Raw genomic sequence first — 22,778 nt, forward strand, 5'->3', positions numbered from 1 at the left:
AGTTGCTTTTGATTCAATAACAACACTTACTAAGAAAAAATAAATAAAAAACACACTTTTTATTGCAGGCTTCTCAAGGGCCCCTCCCTACTGTGGGCCTGAGTAATCAGTACCCTTTCACCCCTGTGCTACGCCCATGCTTGCAGCAGTTCTCTTTTCTTTTATACCAGAATCAGGAAGCCAAGTTAGGCCCTTAAAATGTTTTCTACCACAGCCTGAGCTTAAAAGTATAGCAAGTAATACTGCTAATACTATCACTAGTGCTATTAGTAAGTTAGCAACTTGATCAACCTTTACTTTGCAATAGAAAATCCATGCAATATTAACAGACACATATTGCACAAGCAGAAACAGTTTTAATAATTAAAAAAAAAATTAAGGGCAAAGGTATTTTGCAGCAAATTTATTTTCATTGAATAAATATTTGATACTCAAAGAACTCGGGTTGAAAAACTTTTCTAGAAGTTTCTCAGTTTTAATTTGGCATGTACATTATTATAAAATAAAACAAATGCATTCACTTCAGAATTAGATTTTGTATGAAACATAAAAAAGGTCCAGTGTGCAACTGCGACATTATAACAAAATGACTATTAATCAGCATTTATTTGCAGGGTGTTGCAGAAGATTCGATGTCCTTCAGCAGACTGGAGGTGCTCTTCATCCTACAACACACACAAGCACACAAACTGAAAACTGTTCCAAGGGCGTTTTCATATTTGCCATATTTATTTTTGTTACATAACATAATAAATCTACTCAACAAAAATTTCAGTTACTCTGCCGAATGAGCTAAGTCACCTCAGGGATGCTCACAAACAGAGAAATTATCTGAGACCCAACTGAAAGAGTCATTTCTCTGTACATACACAGTGGTTGAAGCATGTACTAAAGTCCTTGACTGCTATTTTGCTGTCCACACGATAAAGCTTTTTGTTAAGTGCTTCATTTATCATTTTTGGGTTTGTTTAATTTGTTCAAAAGAGATGAGAATTAGGACAGAATTAAACTCTTACATGTTTGTGATTCTCTCCAGCCTCTCCTTCAGATCTTCCTGGAAAATTAAAGGGAAGGCCATTGTTAACAGCTCCAAAAATAATAACGCTTAATGTAGTCAATAGAAAGTCTTACTGCTGCAATGAAATGTTGAACATAATTAAATACACAGGCTTTTTCATTGTATTGCTTGCGAAAATAAGTGACAAGGCAAGACATGCTGATCAGTAAATAGGTTTTGGTCTGTCAGCTCTTTTAGAAGGGATAGTAGCCAGTCTATAGCCACCATCCTTCTCCTGCTGCAGGGTTTCCGTCCGTCTACAGCCACCATCCATCTCGTGTTGCAGGGTTTGGTTCTGGCTACAGCCACTATCATCCTTCTTGTGTTGCAGGGTTTGGTTCTGTCTACAACCACCATCATTCTCGTGCTGCGGGGTTTGGTTCCTCTTCCAGAAAAACATGTTGACAAATCTAAAACTTGTTGCATGTAGATGCTAGAGGCAGGAGCTGCCTGGTGTGCAGACCTTTTAGCGCTTTTCCTCTTTGGAAAAATTAAAAACCATATTTTAAGAATATTTTGATAATAGAAAACTTATGGGAAAATCTGCTTTTTTATAGGCAAAACAGAAAAACTTGGGAAAATATCACTGCATACAATGCTTTGCAATGTCACAATATACGACACCTTAAACTGCACAAAGAAAATAATAGATTGCATGTTTAAAAGCAAGCTGAAAATTTGCAGCATTTAGCAAGTACTGAGTGAGATGACTGCACAGCTTAAACTATAAGTGATTCAAATTGGACAGAGAGCGGCGTTGTTGGCTCACCTTCGAGGTTTCAGAGATGGTGGAGTGGGGAGGTGGAGGATGGAAAGAGGATAGACATGATGGTTGGACATTTAACTGAGGGCAAACAAGAGATATGTGTAAATATATGTCATTGAAGAATAGTCTGAAGAGTGAACAAATAAAATCTTAAACAGTGGTTCATGTTTCCCTTAGAATAAGGAAAGGAGAGTACTTTATTTTTTTATTTATTAGGCGAGGAAGCGTGGTGTCATGTGCTACATTGTTTTGCATGCAAATGGCTATACAAATAATGAATGGTTGATTGGCTGGTAGATCCGTCGATCTTCAGGCCAGACATTTGACAATGAGGAATGACGAAATAACAGTTGAGTCTGAGCAGCCATGACACAGACAGTCTGAAAGGTAACATGCATGCTGAAATGAAAACCACACAATGATGCAGCTGTTACATGGCCACCCCACAACCAGTCAGACGCGGCTGTAAGCCATAGCAACCTATGTCTTTATGAGCATTACTTCTGTCGAAAAATTAATGCAACTCTGGATGGAAATAAATGTTGAGACACTGCAGACGCTTATTGAAATGATGCCACAGCTAATGTGTGTGACTTCTTTTGGGACGGGCAGTGTATGTAGGCAGTCGTGTAGGTTCAGGTTTCAGTAAACCTATAGTGTACTTTATGATGTAAATTCAATACAGAAGTACAAAAATGGAGGCACGCAGATGGCCGAGGTCTAAGGTGTGATCCATGTACGCAAGTGACCTGGGTTCGAATCCGGACTGTGGCCCTTTACTGCATGTCTCTCCCCACTCTCTCATCCCGTTTCTGAGTATATCCACTGTTCTCATCTGCCAAAAATAAAGGCATGAAAAGCCCCCAAAACAAACCTTAACCCTTAGAGCTCACGCGGCACGGATCCGTGCTGCAGGCACACCCCTTTGTAACTTGCTTGGTAACTTTTGAACTGTAAGTTGTAGACACTAACTTATTTTTTCCTGTGAAAGCTCTGTGCTGTGCCTTTCTAAATATGTTCTTCATGCATTCATAGCTCTTTAAGAGAACAGAAATCTCCAGCAACACTTGTAGTTAAAAGAACAACTTTATTAGGTCTAATAGAGTTGTTCTTTTAACTACAAGTGTTGCTGGAGATTTCTGTTCTCTTCAAGACCCTCCTCATCTTCCATGCACCTTGGGAGTTGGTGAAGTTGTGCCAGATTTACCCACTTCAGATCTACTGCATTCATAGCTCTTACAGAACATTTTCTAGTGAGCCCAGAACTTGGCTGACGTCCCAGGTTCTCTGAGGACAGCGCTGTCATATACAAGAAGAAGTGAAACAGTTTAGAAATATGTCGATAACTTTTGAACATAATTCATAGACACTTACTCCTTATTTCCTCTGAAAGCTGACTATTTTGCCGTTCGTTTGCTACCCTTGATGTCTCCGTAGCCCTTAAGGACGCTGTTCTAGCGAGCCCGGAATGTCAGTGACTTTTTGGGGTCTTTAGAGATTAAATCCACGGCATTAGATCCGATAATAAGCTTCTTTTTGTCCATTTTCAATCCATTTTTGATCGCTTTCTTCAATGGGTAGCGCCATATTTCTTGAGGGCAATGTTTACATGCAATGCATTGTGGGAGGGGCTGTCCTCCAATAGCAAGATGTTGTGTTTCTACTGCTTAAAGGAATGGCACAAATTAATCCAACTGCAAAAAAGAGCATGGACTTTTTTTTGTATATATGGTATATATAAATATTTTAAAAACCGTTAGCCACAGAATTTTTCATTGTTTTATCCCCAAGAGATGGGAGAACAAGTCTGTGCAAAGAAACTGTTTGTCACTATTGTTTACTGTGTTATCAATAAGAATCTGTGAGTTTTAAATTTCGATTTATTTTTTTCTTTTTTCTTTAGAGTCCTATACATTTTTTCAAAAATGAAGTGAAATTACTTTAGTAGATATATTCTTAAAGCCCAGGTTCTCCTGAAAAAAAGATGTTTGGAGCTTGACTGCACCACAGGGTTGATGTTTTACAAGTCTTTTAAGACAAAAAGTCCAGACGACACATGATGGTGAAAAAAAAAAAAGCTGTGAGCTCTAAGGGTAAAAAAAAAAAAAAGAAGTAAAAAAATGATTAATGAGATAAGATTTGTATACAAACAGAGAAAGATTTAAAAACCAGCCAGTATAAATGGAGTTAAATAAACAGGTTACCTGTGTGCCACTCAGTTCTACTTTGGTTTCCAGAAGAACGACTCTGCTCAGCAGGTTCTCCCAGCTCTCTCTGGATATGATCACCACGTCTCCCTCAATCTGTAATTAACATTTCAAACACAACATCTTCTCTTCAGTCTGTCTGATAAAGTAACAACAACGGCTTGAATACATGAACACTGTGCTGAACCTTGTCTGTGAGTCTCTGTGTCTCCAGCTCCTCCAGCCGTTTCTCCACAATCCTGATCTGATCCAGTCCAGACTGAAGGGTCTGCAGCTGAGCCTCCAGAGCAGAGAGACGCCCTTCGACCTCTGAGGACTGGATCACAATAAGACTAATTTTACAACTTTGTTTCCAAAAAAAAAAAAAAAATGGGATGTTGATTAAAAGTGAAAGAGAAAGAAAATGTGATCATTTCTAAATGTAAGAAAGGTTTTCTAAATTCAAACAATAAAGCCTGTTAATTCAGTGAATTAAAGTATCAAAAAGTATTAACTACCTCTTTAAAAGACACTTATGAGAAGAGGAATTAATCCATCAATGACTGCGAGTAAATTCCTGCACACTGTAAGTACCATGAATTTGCATGGTATTAAACCAGGCAAGGATAATTTGATTCTCAGGCATTCATATCAAAGTTTAAAGTTGCTTAAATGAAAACGGCCTAAAACCAAAACAAATTATTATTAAACTAAAGAATGTTGATACCAGATTCAAAAGTATTTAGAAATATAGCCACCAGATGTCGCTATCGGTCCATGACATTTAGAACTAAAGGAACTGAACTATGTTTGCAGAGTTTGAAGCTTGGGGTCTTTTGCAGCCCAAATAAAAAGAAGGCTTTGCAAGGTTTCACCTGCCTGACACTACTATTGACATATTCAGATTCTACTTACATGATGCAGATACTCTTTCTCCTCCTCTTCTTCCTCCTCCTCCTCCTCCTCCTCTTCTATCAGCTCTGTGAAATTTTTCCCCGAAGAACTGGAGGAGAAAGCCTCTGTATGAAAAGTGGAATGATTTACTGTGTGATTCACCACAACTGCCTGATCAGACACCTGAAAAAAAGAAAAACACCACAGCATTCAACCAAGGAAAAAATGATTCTAGCTCACAATTAAGAAGTCTAATAATCTACAGTCTCGACTCTGGTTAAACAAAGTCACCTTCTAAAGTCTGGTTGTTACTTCTATGTTAAGACTACGCCAGTGGTGGGCTAATGGTGACAACCATGGGGCCACGTTTTTAAGAGGTGTATGTTGCATAGGGCTCAGGGCTACTCAGGCCAATGGCATAGAATCAAAATGGAAGCATGAATCAGGCTTGAGTTTTACTTACAGCGAGTTTCAGCGGAGGTTCTCCTCTGCAGTCCTTGTTTGAGGCTGGACATCTGATTCTGGGCTGCGAAACACAAACAGGTTGAATTATGTGGGGGGAATGTTAACTCTGAGGTAAATGAAGGGGAAATGGTTGTCCATCTGTTCTGCCGGACTTTTCGTAGCAGGTATGGATTCTTCCTCTCAGAAGATGCAGTTTGGGTTGCTAGCCCTTCCTGCCCCAGCACCCTCTTTCCAAGCTGCCCACTGTCTCTCCAGCTGTCACCACTCTATTCATGGTAGTCAACCAGCCTATTCCTAGAAGTCACTGGCTAAGCCGAATTAACATAGTTGATATGTACATCTCTCGATGCACTTGGACACGTCATCCATGAAGTACAATGATATCACATTTGTTAAGTGCCATTACAACAGATCTGATTCATTTGTCTCAATTTTTCTTGCATAGAAAATGAGATTACAGATAGAAGCTGAAATCAGGAGGAAAAACTCTCATAAAACATTTGTGTATGAGGAGATAAAATCACTGATACCTTCTTCAGCTGGTTGTGTTTCTGCAGGACTAAGTTGATGATGTCACAGGTGACAGAGATTTTCCTCTGAGAGAAACCCCACTGCAGGAACTGCTGCTTAGTCAGAACAGGTTTATAGTGAAAGATATCACGCAGCACCTTCGCACACAAAAACAGTCACACAGTTAAAATGGCCATAACAGACTGCTTGGTTTATTCTGATGAAGAAAACACAGTGCCCAGAGTGCATCTCTATGAGGGTGCATATGTGTTTGACCTTATAAAGAGTGTCCGTGAATCGGAGGTCAGTTTTGCCGGTCAGCTCAAGTCCCGCCGCCATCAGCTGCTCAGTGAAAGGTGGAGAAAAGGAGGTGAGGGTGAAGCTCACAATGGGGAGAAAAGCAGAGGGATCCCCTTTGGAAAGGCTGCAGAAGAAAACAACAGGTTCAGATAAATAATGAGAAAAAATGTGAAAATACAGGCTAATATTCAACACTTAGTTCTCAACAAGCAATCTTGATAGACGAGATGCACTTGTGGAAGACAGTGACCCCTAGTGGATACATTTTTTACAACCATCATAATGTAATGTGTGTATGTGGACAGTGACATCATTTTAATTTACTACAGGTGGACTCCAGTTAAGGTGCTGACACATCTCAGTAATGAGCTGAGTTGTTGCAAAAGTGTCTGAATACTTATGTCAATGCAATATTTCAGTTTTTTATTTAGCAAAAAAATCTAAAAGTATGTTTTCTCTTTGTTATAATGGGGTACTGACTGAGTTTAGATTAATGAGAGATTGTTTTCAACTGTAGCACCAGGCAACAACAAAACAAACTGAAAAAGTGAAGGGGGTCTGAATTCACTGTAAAGGTAGTTAAATTGGGTTTTGTTTAAGAAAGAAGGACATCTTGTGGTTGGCAGGCACCATTACAACAGTTATTCAACACAGTGACAGAAAGGCATCCGATCTGACAAGTTCTGCTTGTCGCGTAAATTTGCAAAGAGGTTTATCTGAGGCACAGGTAAAGAGAAAAGCTTTCAAAAAGTCGGTTTCACTGTGAGATTTACTTCATCAGTTTGAGTGTGAAAGGCTGAAATGTAGTCATCTGTAAACACAGAATTTACCATAAAAAAGCCCTTATCCAAAGTGTCCCTTATTTCACCTGATATAAGATGCATTAATATGCAATATGCATATTTTTTGTGCAAGCTGGGGAATTTTATTAGTTAGCTTTAGCATGTTTGCCCACTATGCATTATTAAAACAAGTTGTTGAAACCACTTCATAGACCATTTACCACTCATATTTTTTTCCAGGCACACATCAGCAGCCCACATGTTGTCCCAACTAAGGCTGAACGATTTGGGAAAATAATCTAATTGCGATTTTTTTCCCCTCAGTATTGCCATTTGATAAGCGATCATTCCTTTAGTTCTTCATCTTATGAATTTTCCAACAAACACAAGTAATAAATTATTCTATATTATAACCAACACAATATTAGCTTAAAAAAGGGCTGAACAGTTTTAAAAATATCTCATTGAGATTATTTTGAACCGTGTTGCAAATTGAATTTGATTTGGCAATAAGAGAAAAAAGCCAAAATGAAGAAAGTCGGATTGTTTGTGGATCATTCTTAAAATTGCACTTCAATGACTGTGTAATAAGTAGGGCTGTCAAAGTTAACGCGATTAATCGCAAGTTAACTATGGAATTTGTGAGCTTAATCACGATTAAAAATTTTAATCTATTGACAGCCCTAGTAATAAGTAATGCATGACATCTCTGCTGCAAAAAAGATTTAAACTGCCATTTTTACTCAAATTTCAGGTCATAGAAATATTGCACCCTCTGTGACTTGATAATTGCACCAGGCCATATTGCGATTTAACCTAAATTTGGGTTGATTTCCCAGCCCTAGTTCCAACCCAGCCTTTCTATTGTTAATCCACACGTTAGTATAATAAGTAGAATAAAATAAACTTAAAACAAAAAGTAAGGCAATTTGTGTTTGGTACATTATTTCTTTTGTTGTAACAATGCTTCTTGGTAATAAATCTTAGACCATTGGAAAGCCTGTTTATTACCCTTTTAAATGGTGCCACATTTGTAAGGATCATGCATTTGTGGGATAAGCAGCAGAGCTGAGTATGTGGGTTGCACCCGTGAAAAATGTGCCAAATCCCAATGCCAAACAGCTTATTCTGCCTTTGACTCTTGTTGGGTGTTTGGTGGATTGGATTATTGAAGTTTGAAGAAACAAGACATATTGACAACTTAACAATATATTCATTTAACAAACAGGAGCCTCAACAGTGTGTAGAAGAACCGTACACAGCCACAACAATCTGGCTCCTCCTCCTCACGCTGGTCACCAGCCTGGTCACACACTGCTGTGGGATGGCATCCCATTCTTCAACCAGCATTTGTCGCAAGTCAGCCAACGTGGTTGTGTTGGTCACTCTGGCACAAACAACACATCCAAGCTGATCCCACAAGTGTTCAATGGGGTTAAGGTCAGGAGTGCTGGCAGGCCATTCCATCCTCTCCACTCCCAGATTCTGGAGGTAGTCTCTGATAAACCCCGCTCTGTGGGGGCGAGTGTTGTCATCTTGGAGGATAGAGTTCTTGCTGACAGGGTGAGAAAACAGTATTCTTGGGGTGTTGTCATCTTGGGACGCCCACTTCGTGGCCTGTCTCTGACATTCCCCGTTGTATGGAACTTGGCCTTCAGTTTGGAGATGGTACTAGGGTTCACTCCAAACAATGCCACAACTTGGTTTTGCGAAACACCAGCTTGAAGTTGCCCAACCGACAGGCCGTATCCAGATCAGTCAAATGTTGCATGCCAATTCTTGAAGCAGACATCTACTGACCACTGTAGCAGGGCAGCACCTGGGGGTACCAGAAGCTCAAAACAAGAGTCACTAGCAAAATCAAAATAAGCTGTTTGGCATTGGCAAAGAAGATTTGGCACATCTTTCATGGGTGCAACCCACATACTCAGCTCTGCTGCTCATCCCACAAATGCATGTTCCTTACAAATGTGGCATCATTTAAAAGGGTAATAAACAGGCTTTCCATTGGTCTAAGATTTATTACCAAGAAGCACTGTCACTTCAAAGAAATAATGTACCAAACACAAATTGCCTTACTTTTTGTTTTAAGATTAGTTCCGCTCCAAACACATAGAGATCTCCAATTGAAAACTGCATTCATTTGCCAAAACATGCACTAGTACAAGGCTATAATAAAAAAGATTATGATGGGTTTTTTATTCAACATTTTACTGTAAATACAGTCAAATATGTGGAAAAAGTTAAGAACAAGTCAAGAACAACAACTTTAAAATACTATCATGCATGTTCTTTATTATTCTGACTTACTTCAGCCCCTCAGTTTGACTCTTCAGATGCTCTAATGGGTGAATTTCCCCTTTAGCTGGAATTAGAAAAAGTATCATATTGTTTGTTTTTATGTCTATATGGCTAATGGAGGCTACAGTCTATCTGGAAGTTAAAATCGTTATAATGTGAATATATGTGGGGATGACGAGCTTTGAAAACAAAACGTCACTTGGTTTACAAAGAATATGCTGAGAGGTATTTTTTTTAGGTATATATTTTGTTATGTAACAGTGCTACTATCGACAAACTGGTGGATTGGCCTACCTGTTGTAGTCGACATGTCCTGGATACTTGATCACCCGCAGGAGAGTCTCCAGTTTCCGGAGACAGCCTTGGACATCTCCAGTAGACAACATATCTACCTATAAAACAGAAACAGCATTAAGCAAAGGAACGTAGCAGTTTGCTATTAACAGATGTTACGGTTTAACGAGAGACTGTGTTAACTGACGTCTTTCAGCCGAATTCGTCAGCATGTAGTTGGAAATCAGACATTTAAGACGAAAGTATCCTTATAAATGCCGTTTGTTTTGTACTTCATAGAAAACTCATACAAAGCGACATTCATTCGTAGGACAATTTTCGTTTTCTACGTCAGTTATTGACCACTGCAGACAAATTTAACCGAGAATCGTCAGATAAAACAGTTACACTTTACACCATAACACTGAAACCAAACCTGTGTTGGGGCGAAACGAATACAAAAGAAGACGGAATCTTACACAGACAAGCGACGTAACTTACAATATCGATGTCCTTTTGGGACAATTTCCCTTTGTTTCCTAAGGAATTAACGACTTTCCTAAAGCTAAAGCTAGCTGGTACCTCCGAACTGCCTAGTTTTGTTTCTGCCGGGTGACCAATAACACGGAGCAGGATTGGCTGTTCCCCGCATTACGTGGAAGTTCGTTACGAGCTGACGTCAGTGATGAACAGGCAGTTACAGCTTTCACTTTATTTCGTCGTACTTTGATTATCAATTTGTCACATCTCATAAGTCATGTTTCTACGATTTAAGAATTATTTTCTAATAAAAATGTAAACGCTTTGATTCATCTGCCTGTGCAAGGAGAAGAGAGAAGAATGGGGCGGGGCACAGTGGTGACAGCAGCAGAGATGGGGATTTCGGCTCCAGCCAGTGATTCAGATCTTTTTATTCAACTCAACTAAACTATGAGATCAGACTCCTTTCGCTCAGAAATTGCTATTAGAACAACCTTTTGATCTAAACATTCTGTAATTTTGAGTGATGAGTGACCTTAAATTTTTATGTCTTTTTTAAACGTATGCAACAAATATATTCAGGATTTTGTATGTGTATATCATTCAAGTGTTTTTTTTAAATCAAGGATTTCAAAAAAAAAAATAAAAAAAAATAAAAATCAAGATTTAACTTTAGATTCTTTGTGTGTAAGTAAATCAGTAAAAAAGAGAATTTTACTTTTCAACAATGACCAGCTCATTACAGATATTTACACCTCATATATAAAGAATATCAATTACATCCTTTCTCTTGCATTTCAGAACTTGAATTTTGCATTCAAACCTCTTTTGTGTCATTATATTTTTGTATTGTCTTAAACTAAGGGTTATTGACTCCCTGTTTAGATACAGACCTGCTTTTGTTGATAGTTTAAAGATTCCAACATGAACTTAATCACGGAAAAAGGAGTTTGTTATGGATTGAAAATGAAATATCAATTGTCAATCATCAATCAGTTTATTCACAAAACCAATAAAAAGTGCAATACAAACCATCATGAAAATTCATTAAAAACTCATTTGTGAAATGGGACTCCCCAGAAGCTATTTTGAGCTTGTAGATAGGGGCCCAGACATTACTGTTCAATTTACAGATAACTTACATAATATACACAGTTACAAATTCAATCGTCATTCCTAATATTAACTCAACACTCTAGAATACTCTAAAAGCAGGGGTTTTGAAAGTGTGTGAGAGTGAGCCTCCCCTGAGAAGAACTTATTCATTCGGTGGACCCCCACCCACAAAAATGATTCAAATTAAAAATATCAATAATTAAACAAAAACATTTCAAACATTCATGTCTAATCTCTAAACATTTTTAACATTAATATATTTTGGATATTTTGGTTTGTAGGTGTCTTTAAACATCTGCCTTTCCCTCTTATTCAGTTGTAATGCCATTAAAAAACCCCCTTTTCATATTTTTTGGGCAATTTTACAACTTCTTTTTCCCCATTTTTTCCACTTTTATCCTTATTTGCCCCTTTTCACCTTTTTGCCCATTTAAGCTACCTTTCATCTTTAAATATCCCTTTTTCATTTTTTTTGTCAGTTTTTTGCTCATTTTTGCGACGTCTTTTTTTGCCACTTTTTCCCAAGTTTTGCCACTTTTATCCCGTTTTTGGTCCTTTTTTTTTTTTTTTACAATTTTTTTTTTACAACCATTAAATACCACTTGCCCCCCCCCCCATTTTGCCTCTTCTTTTTGTCAGTTTTGCCTTTTTCACAATATTTTGCCACTTTTTGCCACTCTTGACTGCTTTTTGCCCATTTAAGTCACTTTCCACTCATTTTTTGTCACTTCTCACAACTTTATGCTACTTTCTGACCATTTTTCCACTTTTTCCTCCCCATTTTCACCCATTTTTTGCTGCTTTTTCGACCATTTTTGCCACCTTTAACCTTTTTTTATTGGTGCTTCAGGCGGTTTTTGCCTCTTTTTACCTCTTAGATTGTGACTCTTGAAAAGGTGTTTTCAATAATTTGGCTCTTTGGTTGAGGAACACTGCTCTATAACATAGTCCTTATAGTAACCATAAGTCTATCCATTTTGTTCCATGCACAGCAGAGGTTCACAAAGCAAATCACCTTTTTTCAGGTTTATGGTTCCATGCCTCCCCTGAAGCTCTGTGGCGCCCCCCAGGGGAGGCCTGCCTCACACTTGAAAACTACTGCCCTAAAGTTTACTCTAAATATGACACTGATACAGTAGCTGTAGACAATGACATTTAGAAAGTAGCAATTTGTATCAGTTGAAGTATATTTTTCATATGGGAAGGTAAGAAATGATCAGAGATCCTCAGAAGTTTAAAACGGAACATATTTTAGTAGCAGCTGTTGTCTCAGGCTCTTTTTGAAGACAGACAAAGATGATGACATTTTTTATCTTAGTTTAAAGCTCATCACAGATTTAGATACCTCTGCTTGTACATTTCAGCTTATGTTTCTTACCTATTAGGAATCGTTTGCTCCTTGGCACATTTAAATACTGATAACCCAAGGTGCAAAAGACTTTTGACTTGTCCAGTAAACTGGCTGTCTGTTTTTTTTTACAAGGGAAATGAGACATTAAGAAGCAGTGGTGGACTTATTTTACATCAGCCTATTTCAGGATCATCTTGGTCTTGGTAATCCGCTTGTTAGTTAAAGGAGTCGGTTCATAGAGCCGACTCGTTCTTGATCGACACATCACTTGACCGGAGGAGGAGGGTGAATACACATGATAATTGTGTTACAGTATGAAAGGTTCCCTCGGACAAACAGGAGCAGCTTCTCTGTTTTATATTGTTATTTCATACATATTGAATGAAATGCCATCTGGATTCGTTTAACAGAAGATCAGCTCCGTCTCTAGCTGTCCGTGTGCTGGCCGGGTTGTCAAAGGAACCATTTAACTCAGGTAGGTAACGATACCTCGAGTTACGGCGCTGTGTCGCACCTAGCACGAAACACTAACCCCTGCTTTTGGGTTAAATATAATAAATAACCTCTGCGTTAGCTGAAATAGCCAAAAGTATTTTTCGACACTTTAGTTTTTAACTTAAACTAGCTCTTACTGCTAACTCGGGATTTGTAAGGACAGATGGTAACTGACATCCAGCTCGTCCAATAATATTTCATGTTAAGGACTGCTGTGATATTTCTGCCCAATGGGATTAGAGGGGAGGCGTGACTACGCGTCAAACTAGTGTGCTTGCTCCACTTTCCAACGTTGATGTTTACAACAGTGTGATGGATTTGTTTATGCAACACGGCTGACGTTAGACAGGGTGAGAGGGAAAGGACACAGTAAGCCCTGGCAGGGCTTTCTTTACGACAGCAAAGCCAACAAGCCCATTTTAAAGGCCTTCGGTGTTACAATGCTTTTTGTACATTCTGTTATTGTTCACCAGAAAACACAGTGTTGTTGTCATTTGCCGAGTCGAACACAGCAATTACACACAGACTTAACATGTAATTGTAGTCACTCTGAGGTCTGTTTATCGGACAGTTTCATATCATAATAAAATAATATGGCGGCCAACTGTGTACGAGATAGACTTTGGTCAAGAAAGAAAAAGCCAATTCACACTTGTCCAATTATTAATGGACATTTTAAGCAAATATTTACTCTAAGAATGAAAGAAATGTTCATACAAAAGCATCCCAGGCATTTAAAATGCCATGCTGGAAGAACACGAGATCACAGTCAGGTGCTGCTGCATGTTACCAGCCTATCCTTTCAGAATAAAGCACTCTTTTTCTGTCATATTATTTTTGATCATCAACAACATTCATACAGGTGAATCTCAAGGATATTGATTAATGTGGTAAAGTCCTTTTTATTTTGATATTTCATCAGGAACTGTCATGTGAGTTAAACTTAACTTCAGCTTTAAGTATCTGGCAGTTATTCACCCTTAACCCTTAGGCCCTCCTAGAGCCCTTTTAGGGCTTTTTGATTGTATGTTTGCCCTTACTTTGGAAGTTATCATGGTAAAATGATATTTGACAAAGATGATCATTTTTAACTAGATCAAAATGCAATTTCAGCTGAAATTGTGTGGGGATGCTGAGAGCTGAACTGTGGAAGAACTGCTATAAATCACTGAAAAGGCAAAAAATTTGCTGAAAATAGCATAAAATAGCTGAAAGTAGCCTGAAATAGCTCAAAATAGCCAATAAGAGCTAAAAGTAGCATAAGCAAATCTCAAAGTAGCCTGAAAAAAGCTCAAAGTAGCCTAATAAAAGGTCACAGTAGTCTAAAAATTGCTAAAAGTAGCATAAACACAGCTCAAAGTAGAGTAGAATAGTTGAAAACAGCAAAAGAAATGCACTGAGTAGCTTAAAAATAGCTGAAAATAACTTAAATATAGTTAAAAGTAGTCTTAAAATAGCTGAAAGTAGCATAAGGATAGCTCAAAGTCACATAAAATAGCTGAATATAGCACAAGAATAGCTCATAGTAGCCTGAAATAGCCAGAAATAGCCTAAAAAAGCTAAAAGTAGCATAAGAAAATGTCAAAGTGGCCTAAAAACAGGTCAAGGTAGTCTAGAAATTGCTGAAAGTGGCATAAGCACAGCTCCAAGTAGAGTAAAATAGTTGAAAATAGGAAAAGAATAGCTGAACAAAGCCTTAAACAGCTCTAAGTAGCATACAAATAGCTAAAAATAGCATAAGAATGGCTCAAAGTAGCCTAAAAAGAGCTGAAAGTAGCATAAATATTGCTCAAAGTAGCCTATAGCTGAAAGTAGCATAAGAATAGCTCAAAGTCGCCTAAAATAGCAGAAAAAAGCATAAGAATAGTTCAAAGTAGCCTGTGATAGCCAGAAAGAGCCTAAATATAGCTTAAAGTAGCATAGGAATAGCTCAAAGTAGCCTTAAATAGCCAGATAGAGCCTAAATATAGCTGACAGTAGCATAAGAATAGCTAAAGTACCATACAAATAGCTGAAAGTAGCCTAAAAAAAGGTCAAAGTAATCTAAAAATATCTGAAGGTAGCATAAGCACAGCTCAAAGTAGACTTCAATAGCTGTAAATGGCAACAATATAGCTCAAAGTAGCCTAAACTAGCTGAAAGTGGCATTAGAATAGCTCAAAGTAGAGAATCAGCAGAAGTTGAGGAACGCGGTGATATGATTTTTATATGTGGGAAGTGAAAATTCATGCTACAAGAGTGAGTTAAAAACAGTGGTACCGAAAGCTCTCACTCAGGAGTCTTTGATCAAAAATTGCATTGCTGCAGATTAGGAGCTGTAGAGGAGTTGGTCATGCTTTGAAGATCACTGTGCCAAAACCGTTGATCCTATTGACCTGGATGCTTACTCAGCATCCCCACTAATGAATTTTTGAAATGTTGTTATTCACACTGACTGTGTTGACAGAATTTTCCACTGTACTGACAAAAACCTCACACTTTCCCTCCTAAAGCCCTTTTAGCCTCATTGACAACCATTAAAACCACTTATTTTCATTCTACTGCCACTGCAATACAGAAATAAGAAATCCTGTCAATTCTTCTGTAATTCAGTCATTCAGAGGTAAGAATATTTGCACACCAAAAAAATGCTGCCAAATTTCGTCATTTCTGTAGGCCAGTGGAATCAGGTAGTATTTCAAAACTACTTGGGGTGTTTTCTATGGATGTCAGAGTCTGATGAAAAATTAAAATTATGAAAATGAATGCACATTTGCTATGCATAATGGACTGAGTTAAGGACCAATGTTTAATATTTCTAAATATATCCAATGTCCTAAAAGGGCTTTAAGAGGGAGAGTGTGCCTTTTTTTTAAGGATGGCCTGAGGGTTTAATTACACTTACGTACAACACATTTTAAAACAAATAATTCTTTAATGTTTTTACTAGGAACAGCTGTGGCTGTACATTAACAAAGTATTTAACAACATGGACTTAAAAACATTTTATGAATTTCCAAAGACTTTTGTTATTGTTGGGCTTGTAGTGTTGATGTTTCAGCCCCTTTCTGAATGAATGTCCAAGTGTTTTTGTCCCACTGTAGAACTCCTCGCAGCCTCTAGCTCCTGTCAAACTGCAGATAAAATCCTACAGTGCACTTCTCACATTGCCAAGTAGTACTCTTTATGTAGAGTGCACTGTCACCCCCTCTGGCTCTTTCTTTTTATCTATTTATGTGTTATTACATAGCATTTTTGCAATGCACCATGATAAAGCCCCACCGTCATTATGCCTCATGTTGATGCTGTGATGGAGTGACATTATGCATCCTCATCCGTCAGTTCGCCTTGTGTGCCAGCCCAGAAGAAGCCATGTTCCATTATTCTGTCTGCTGATTTTTATGGCAATGTTAATTTTGGCAGCTATTTTTAGTTTCAGTTTTAGTCTTTAAATGAAATACATTTAAGTTTTAGTCACATTTTAGTCATTTCTATCCTTTTTAGTTTTAGTCTAGTTTTAGTCGACGAAAACTCAAAACATTTTAGTCTAGTTTCAGTCCATAAAAGTCCTCACATTTTAGTCTTTACTTTTCGTGTGGGTGTATACCGGCTGGAGCCTCGTCGCAAATGATTATTTATCTGAGTAGTCTGCATGTGTGTGGTGTCAACACGATTAATTTACTGCTCCAAATCGCGTCATAGTCTCCCAGACCCTGAATTGTAAATATCAAACATGTTTGATATTTACGATTCTAGGTCGTAGTGCCGCTGACGGAGTACCCACAACAACCAACCAGAGCGAGCACACTGGTAGCGTCACCAGCCGAATCATACATACTTTCGCCGCTCACAACCATAAACACAACTGTACCTTAATTCCAGCCAGGATTTCATCCTGAGTCTTTCCCCTTTTTTATGATTGTTGCTGCACCTATAACACACGCCAGGACAGCCTGTTGTGGAGAGACAGCAAGACGGCATCGACAGACATCCATGTTTTGTTTTTGTTTTTTTTCCTGAAGTCACATGATCACGTGAGGTCGTAGCCAGGTCGGCAGGTGTGTGGTCTCCAGTGATCTGACAGTCTGGCTGAGTTGTCTCTAGTGTGTGGCTGGCCTTAACTTAGTTTTTGTCAGTTTTAGTCATCACTGATCTCTTTTTCCTAGTCTTAGTCTAGTTTTTGTCATGGAAAAAAAGGCTGTCAACGAACATTTTTAGTTGTAGTTTTAGTCAACGAAATTAACGCTGTTTTATGGTAGGCAGAATTGGTCCCCAGCTTCTTATCCAATGTGGTCACGCCTTGTCTGTATGTGTTGTGCTATCCTACAGCTGTGGGGTCTGGGACAGAGATCCTCTAATAATACCTGTCATGGGGCATCCACAAATAGAAATGAACAATTAAAAGATGCTCAATATCAGATTTACTGGTGTGGGTTTAATCTTTAAATACTACTGAAAGTCATCCAAGTTTCAGGTTTGCTAGAAAAGCTTCAGCACAGGATTTGAAGGCATGAATAGGGTCACTTGAACAGCAAAACGACTGGCCAGAAAGAGGAGAAAAAGTACAGAGTATGCCCGGCTTTACTTGAAACCTCAGACAACAGCTTCTGCCTCTAATAAATTAGACTCTTTCTTTAAACAAAAGATGAATAGGGGAATGATATAACCATGTAGAAGACATTTTTTTCTGCAATATTGTGCAAAAGCACTACCCACAATCCCACAGCAACAAAGAGACATCCCTGATTGGTGGAGCTGTGACCCCAGAATTTCATCTGTTAACAGTTACTAGTGAAGTCAACGTTGTAAAAGTGGGAAGTAACTGCTGAGCTTGACAGTACGTCTTAAAAAGATTGTCTGAGGATTAGGTTACTCTTTAAACAATGTGTTCTGCCCTTTTACGGATTTTGCTATGACAACAGCATTTCATTGGAGTGTTTGTGCTGCTAACCACCACTTTAAGAATATTTATTGTTAAAAGAATACACTAACTTTAGGGATGTCGTCGTGGAGAAAACAGTGGACTTTAAAACAGCTCCATGCTCTGTGTTTGTTATGACAACTGCAGGTTAACAAAAACAACTGAAACTTTTCATTCAGAAACAAAAAAACCTTCAACAGAAAGACAGCAATGACACAAAGAGACAGCATCTACACCATTTTGGAGCATCCAGCACGTTAAAATGGAAAACGTAGACGAACTGCGAGGAGATAAGCGCTCGGAGGACGGCGAGAGTCGTCTGAGAAATGTCGAGCTGGAGAGGGACTTTCTGAAGATGCTCACTCTGAAGAACATCAAAATGAATATGCTGCAGCTGGAAATTTCTGATCATGAGAACAGGATACAGAAGCTACGGACAAAGAAGGAGATAAGGAAAATTGTTACTCTTCTTAAGAATAAAACCGAGGTAAAGGATGAAGACAGTGATGACAGTCAACTGAGTTGCACTGAGCTGGTGAAATTCGCTCTGGAGAAGCTGAAACTGCTGAAAAAACAGCTGGAGTATCACTCTCTCAGCGATCTTCAGGAAATACTGGATAATTCCAATGAGGAGGAGGAAGAGGATGAAGACAGTGATGACAGTGAGGAAGGGCGTGATCACTGGGAGTGGTTCTGGCAACGTCTACTGAGCATTGAGAATGTGACTGATCTAAGTGACCTACAGATCCTAAACAACTTGCAGCATCAGAAAGCAAAGCTCTGTGATCTTGTCGACGTCCTGTTCAAATTCAATCTAGCCATGCTGGGGGGAGAGCAGCCAGCTGACCAGGAGGCCACAAGGAACCAGACATTTGTGCAGCTGGAGGAGGAGTTACAATTCCAATTCATTTCGCTTCTCACCCAGGCCGAGGTAAACTTGTATCTGGTTTCGCTGGTCACCCAGGTCGTGGAGGAAATGATAGCAAGGCTAAAGGACAACATGAATGAAACCAAACTGACCAATCAGGAGGAGGATATCAGCCAGAACCCGTAGAGTGAACTTGGTGAGCTCAGATCAGACCAGGACAACGACGCTTCATCCATGTTGGATGAACACGAAGCCCGTGGTGATCCAAGACTTGAAGAACGTGCTGGAAGAGAAGAGGAAACCCCAGCGCACGAATCAGGATGAATCAGAATCCACCTGAGACTGGGAGAAACACTACATCACTGCATTATCTGCTAAAAGACTAAAAAAAATCAGCAACTATATCTCTAAATGCATATTTGCTTTGATGTTATTTATTTGCTTAGGTAGGTAACTTGAAAGAGTCTAGCATTGGTTGCAACCATCCTGTCATGATTTACCATAAGAACTTCCTTAAGCCAAGCATGAACTTAATTTCCACTAAAAGTTCTGGAGATTTTGGAAAATTCCCCTTAAAATTACTAGAGCTTTCCAAAACATAAAAAATGCCCAAAATTTCCTCCAAATTCCAAAGACATTGCCAAGAATTTTGTGAAAATTCTAAACATTTTAAAAAAATTTTAACAAATGAAAAATATCCTTAAATATTTACCAGATGTTTTAGTCAAACGTTCTTAAAACGCCTGAAAATTGAAATTGAAATTTCACAACAAAATTCACCAAAATTTTAAAGCGAATTCAATGCAAAATTTCTATACAATTTGCCAAGAATCTAAAAATAAATTCCCTGAAATTTCCATGAAAATTTAGAAATATCAAAAGATATTCCTTCCCCCAACATTTCAAATTAAAATTCCCAAATATCCACAAATAAATCCCTCGATTTCTGATGAAAATACCTTAAACTTTAAAAGCAAATTCCTCTAGTACCTGTTATAAAATACTGCAAAATACACAAACATATCTTCAACAGTTTTCATGAGAATTCCTGACATTTTTAAAGCAATAGCCATCTCCAGCATTCCAAGCAAATTAGTTAAACTGCTATGAAAATTCTGCACAATTATCTTAAAAATTCTAATCGCAGAATTCATTAGTATGTTGTAACAAAGCAAATATAATGTCCATGTGTATGCATGCTAGATCCAAAGAGCTTAAAGGAGACATATTTTGCTCATTTTTCCTTTTCATTATGTCAATCTTGGATGCCTATGGAGTAACACTGCATGATTTGCAGGTCATAAAGCGCCTTCTGTGCCTCACAATGGCATTTATAAAATCCTCATTTTCTCTGCTTTACAGCCTCTGCCTGAAACGCTCCGTTTCAGCGTTGTCTCTTTAAGAGTCCCCAACCCCACGTGCCCACTGTCCTCTGACTGGCCAGTTCTGTGAAAGCTGCTGTGGGCAGCATAGATATATATAGAAGAGTAGATACGACACGCCCCTTAGAGCTACGTGCCTACGGCGAGGCTAAGCTAGTGGGGGCAAAAGTGTCGGGGCATTCCATGGTTGTAGATGGCACGAAAACTAAGACAACAAGGATGCCTGCACAATGTGCTGCATACGGTTGCACACTACACCGTACGGTTGAAACAAGGAAACTGGAAATAACCTTTCATAGGTAAAATTAGTTTTTGGCTCTTTTTTCATTATTAAATCTTGTTGAGAGCTTCAGTAAATACCTGGCTATTAGCAAAACACTAATGCGAGCTAGCAGCTTGACAGCTAAATACCAGACGATTAACAGTAGCTGTAGTATAGCTGTACATCAGCAGCAGTAGAATAAATAGCCTTTAGAGTCCTAGAAGTAGTATCAGCATTTGTAATAGTAATACCAGTTGTAGTAGCAGTGCCAGTATTAGCAGTAGTAGTTGCTGTACTATCACTACTAGTACTAGTAGTAGTTATATACGTTATAGTTATATGTATAGTTATATACGTTATTTAAGTCCAAGGTGAAGTGTTACTATTTATTCAGTGACACGCACAACAGTTTCAATGTACCTGTTTCTAACTTGTACAAATGGCAATAAACTATTCTTTTCTATCTCCACAGAGTGTGTTTGTTTCTATAAACATATGTATATACAGATAGAGGGAGTGAGAAAGAGATAAGGAGGGAGAGAGACAAATAAATTAATATTAATGATTATTTGATTACCTTTACAATTAAATCTTTCGATCTAAAAACATTTTCTATATATATACATCTTTATCTTTCTATTTTTATACATACAACTTTATGTCTATGTATATATATTTATAAATATATAATGGCTGAACATAAACGAATCCCAGACCTCTGGACTTAAAGAGTAAAATAACTAAAACTGTAGGCTACATTGGTAGAAAGCCCTTTTCCGTTTTTTTTCTTTTAAACTCAAGTGTTCTGTATTAATAGCACATGTTTTGACGTTGACAATAAAGCAAACCGAATGAAAATCGGTTGAGAAATGAGCAAGTTATGATTTATTTTCAATGTACATGCATTGCCTTTAATGAGAAACTCGCCCCCGCCAAGATGGCCGCCACGTAGGCACGTCGCATAGCGGGCTGCTACAGTGCGCTGGCGTATCTAGTGTTCTATAGATATCGATGGTGGGCAGGACCATGGGCAGGACCTGCGTGCAGTGCACTGTTTTTGGGCTCCGCCTCTCCATTCGCGACTGTGTGCAAGACTTTGAGAGCTAACTTAAACTTAATTTTGTTAGCCCTGGCTTTTGATTACAATGGCAAATTTTGAAATACGTCTGTACGCATTGTACCCCGAGTCAGACCCAGAGACTTTGGTGACTGAACAGGAAGAAAACCGGCAAAGAAGAACAACACAAGACATCTCAGTGTGGTAAGTGTAACTCTGAGTAGCGTGTTATATGTACAGCATAACACTATACATACTGTACAAGGCCAACGAACCGCCACATTCATGGCACTGAAAATGTGGCACTAAAATGTGGCTACAGTCTGTTGTTTCCATTACAGATTAGTAGTTTAGTATCACAGTTTCACGGCACATATCAGCACAAAAATGCTTTGCTAACTCAGTCTCGCTATAATATAGATACCCGTGAAAAACAAAGGTGTTTCACAGATTAATTTACCCTGTACAGCCTTGAATATCAAGTGAAACAGTTTAGCTGTACAGCTGATTGGGGAGGGGGCAGGGGTGTTTATCAGCCGAGGATTCCCTAGAAACTTTATTTAAAAGGCAGATATTAACATTTTGAAATTCTCTGCATGGTTTGATCTAAAATGCTTTTTTCCTCTGACTGCGTTCTTTTTTAATTGCCTGCTGCTTTGCATGTTATTTATCATTTACCTGCAATATCCAAGAATCATTTGTTGACATACTACGTCACAGGAAACACCATGAGTTCAGAGGGCTGCAGCTGTCTCAGACACAGCCTAAAACTACCTCATAGTGCCGCGATTCTTTGGTCTGAACCGATCTTTATTGTGTGGCTTTTCTTGATAAGTGAATACAATGTTGAGAAGAGTATTTCCATCACAAGTTCTCTCTTTTTTTTCCATTATTGCCTAGGTCTGTGGAAAGTGTGTGACATTGCCGACTGAACCTGAAAATGTGTGCTGTCAGGAAATATCCAAGGTATGTTACAGGAGAAAAACTTCATGTTTTGTTCTACTCTGATTGACCACCCTCATCTTTTTATTTTGAAGTACAGTGAAAATGTGAAATAGCAATTAAAACGTTATTTAGCCTGAATCTAGACACTTATAATCAGGTGAACCTTTATTCTGTCATTTCTGCTTGAGTGAACAGTTTCATAAAGTTCACTGTACGCACCTGTATTTACACAAATTTAATTCACTGTGTTCTGTTCTATGTATTTATGATACAGTTAGCCTTCTACAGAAATATTGATTCTGTGTGTCTTTGTCCCAGTAAGGTGCTGAGGAGAATAATCCAGGTACCAACACCCCTGACCTGCATCTCAGACCATCCTGGAACCTAA

General features: G+C 38.4%; 2 protein-coding genes across 4 annotated transcripts in view; one reads left to right on the top strand and one right to left on the bottom strand.

The window, feature by feature from the left end:
- Positions 1-396: 396 nt before the first annotated feature.
- Positions 397-10,177, bottom strand: cep44 (centrosomal protein 44). Its single transcript, XM_041785834.1, has 11 exons — positions 10,036-10,177; positions 9,556-9,653; positions 6,155-6,302; positions 5,899-6,036; positions 5,367-5,429; positions 4,925-5,086; positions 4,218-4,346; positions 4,028-4,126; positions 1,827-1,901; positions 1,017-1,054; positions 397-665 (listed from the first exon to the last, which is right to left on the bottom strand). Exons 2-11 carry the CDS (start codon positions 9,645-9,647, stop codon positions 605-607), a joined length of 1,005 nt encoding a protein of 334 aa, XP_041641768.1. The 5' UTR covers positions 9,648-9,653; positions 10,036-10,177; the 3' UTR covers positions 397-604.
- A 2,616-nt stretch (positions 10,178-12,793) lies between these two features.
- Positions 12,794-22,778, top strand: part of fbxo8 (F-box protein 8) — a 29,908-nt gene continuing 19,923 nt past the window's right edge. Inside the window, exons 1-2 of one of the 3 annotated variants that reach the window (XM_041785282.1) lie at positions 12,794-12,956; positions 18,024-22,288. In XM_041785282.1, the coding sequence (XP_041641216.1) occupies positions 18,139-18,930 (792 nt within the window). In that variant the 5' untranslated portion in view covers positions 12,794-12,956; positions 18,024-18,138 and the 3' untranslated portion in view covers positions 18,931-22,288. Of the gene's footprint in view, positions 12,957-18,023; positions 22,289-22,778 lie in introns of those variants that run through there. The other 2 variants (XM_041785283.1, XM_041785281.1) reach the window with 2 other exon arrangements.

The sequence above is a fragment of the Cheilinus undulatus genome, linkage group 4 (genome assembly GCF_018320785.1).
Source record: "Cheilinus undulatus linkage group 4, ASM1832078v1, whole genome shotgun sequence".
Lineage (NCBI taxonomy): Eukaryota > Metazoa > Chordata > Actinopteri > Labriformes > Labridae > Cheilinus > Cheilinus undulatus.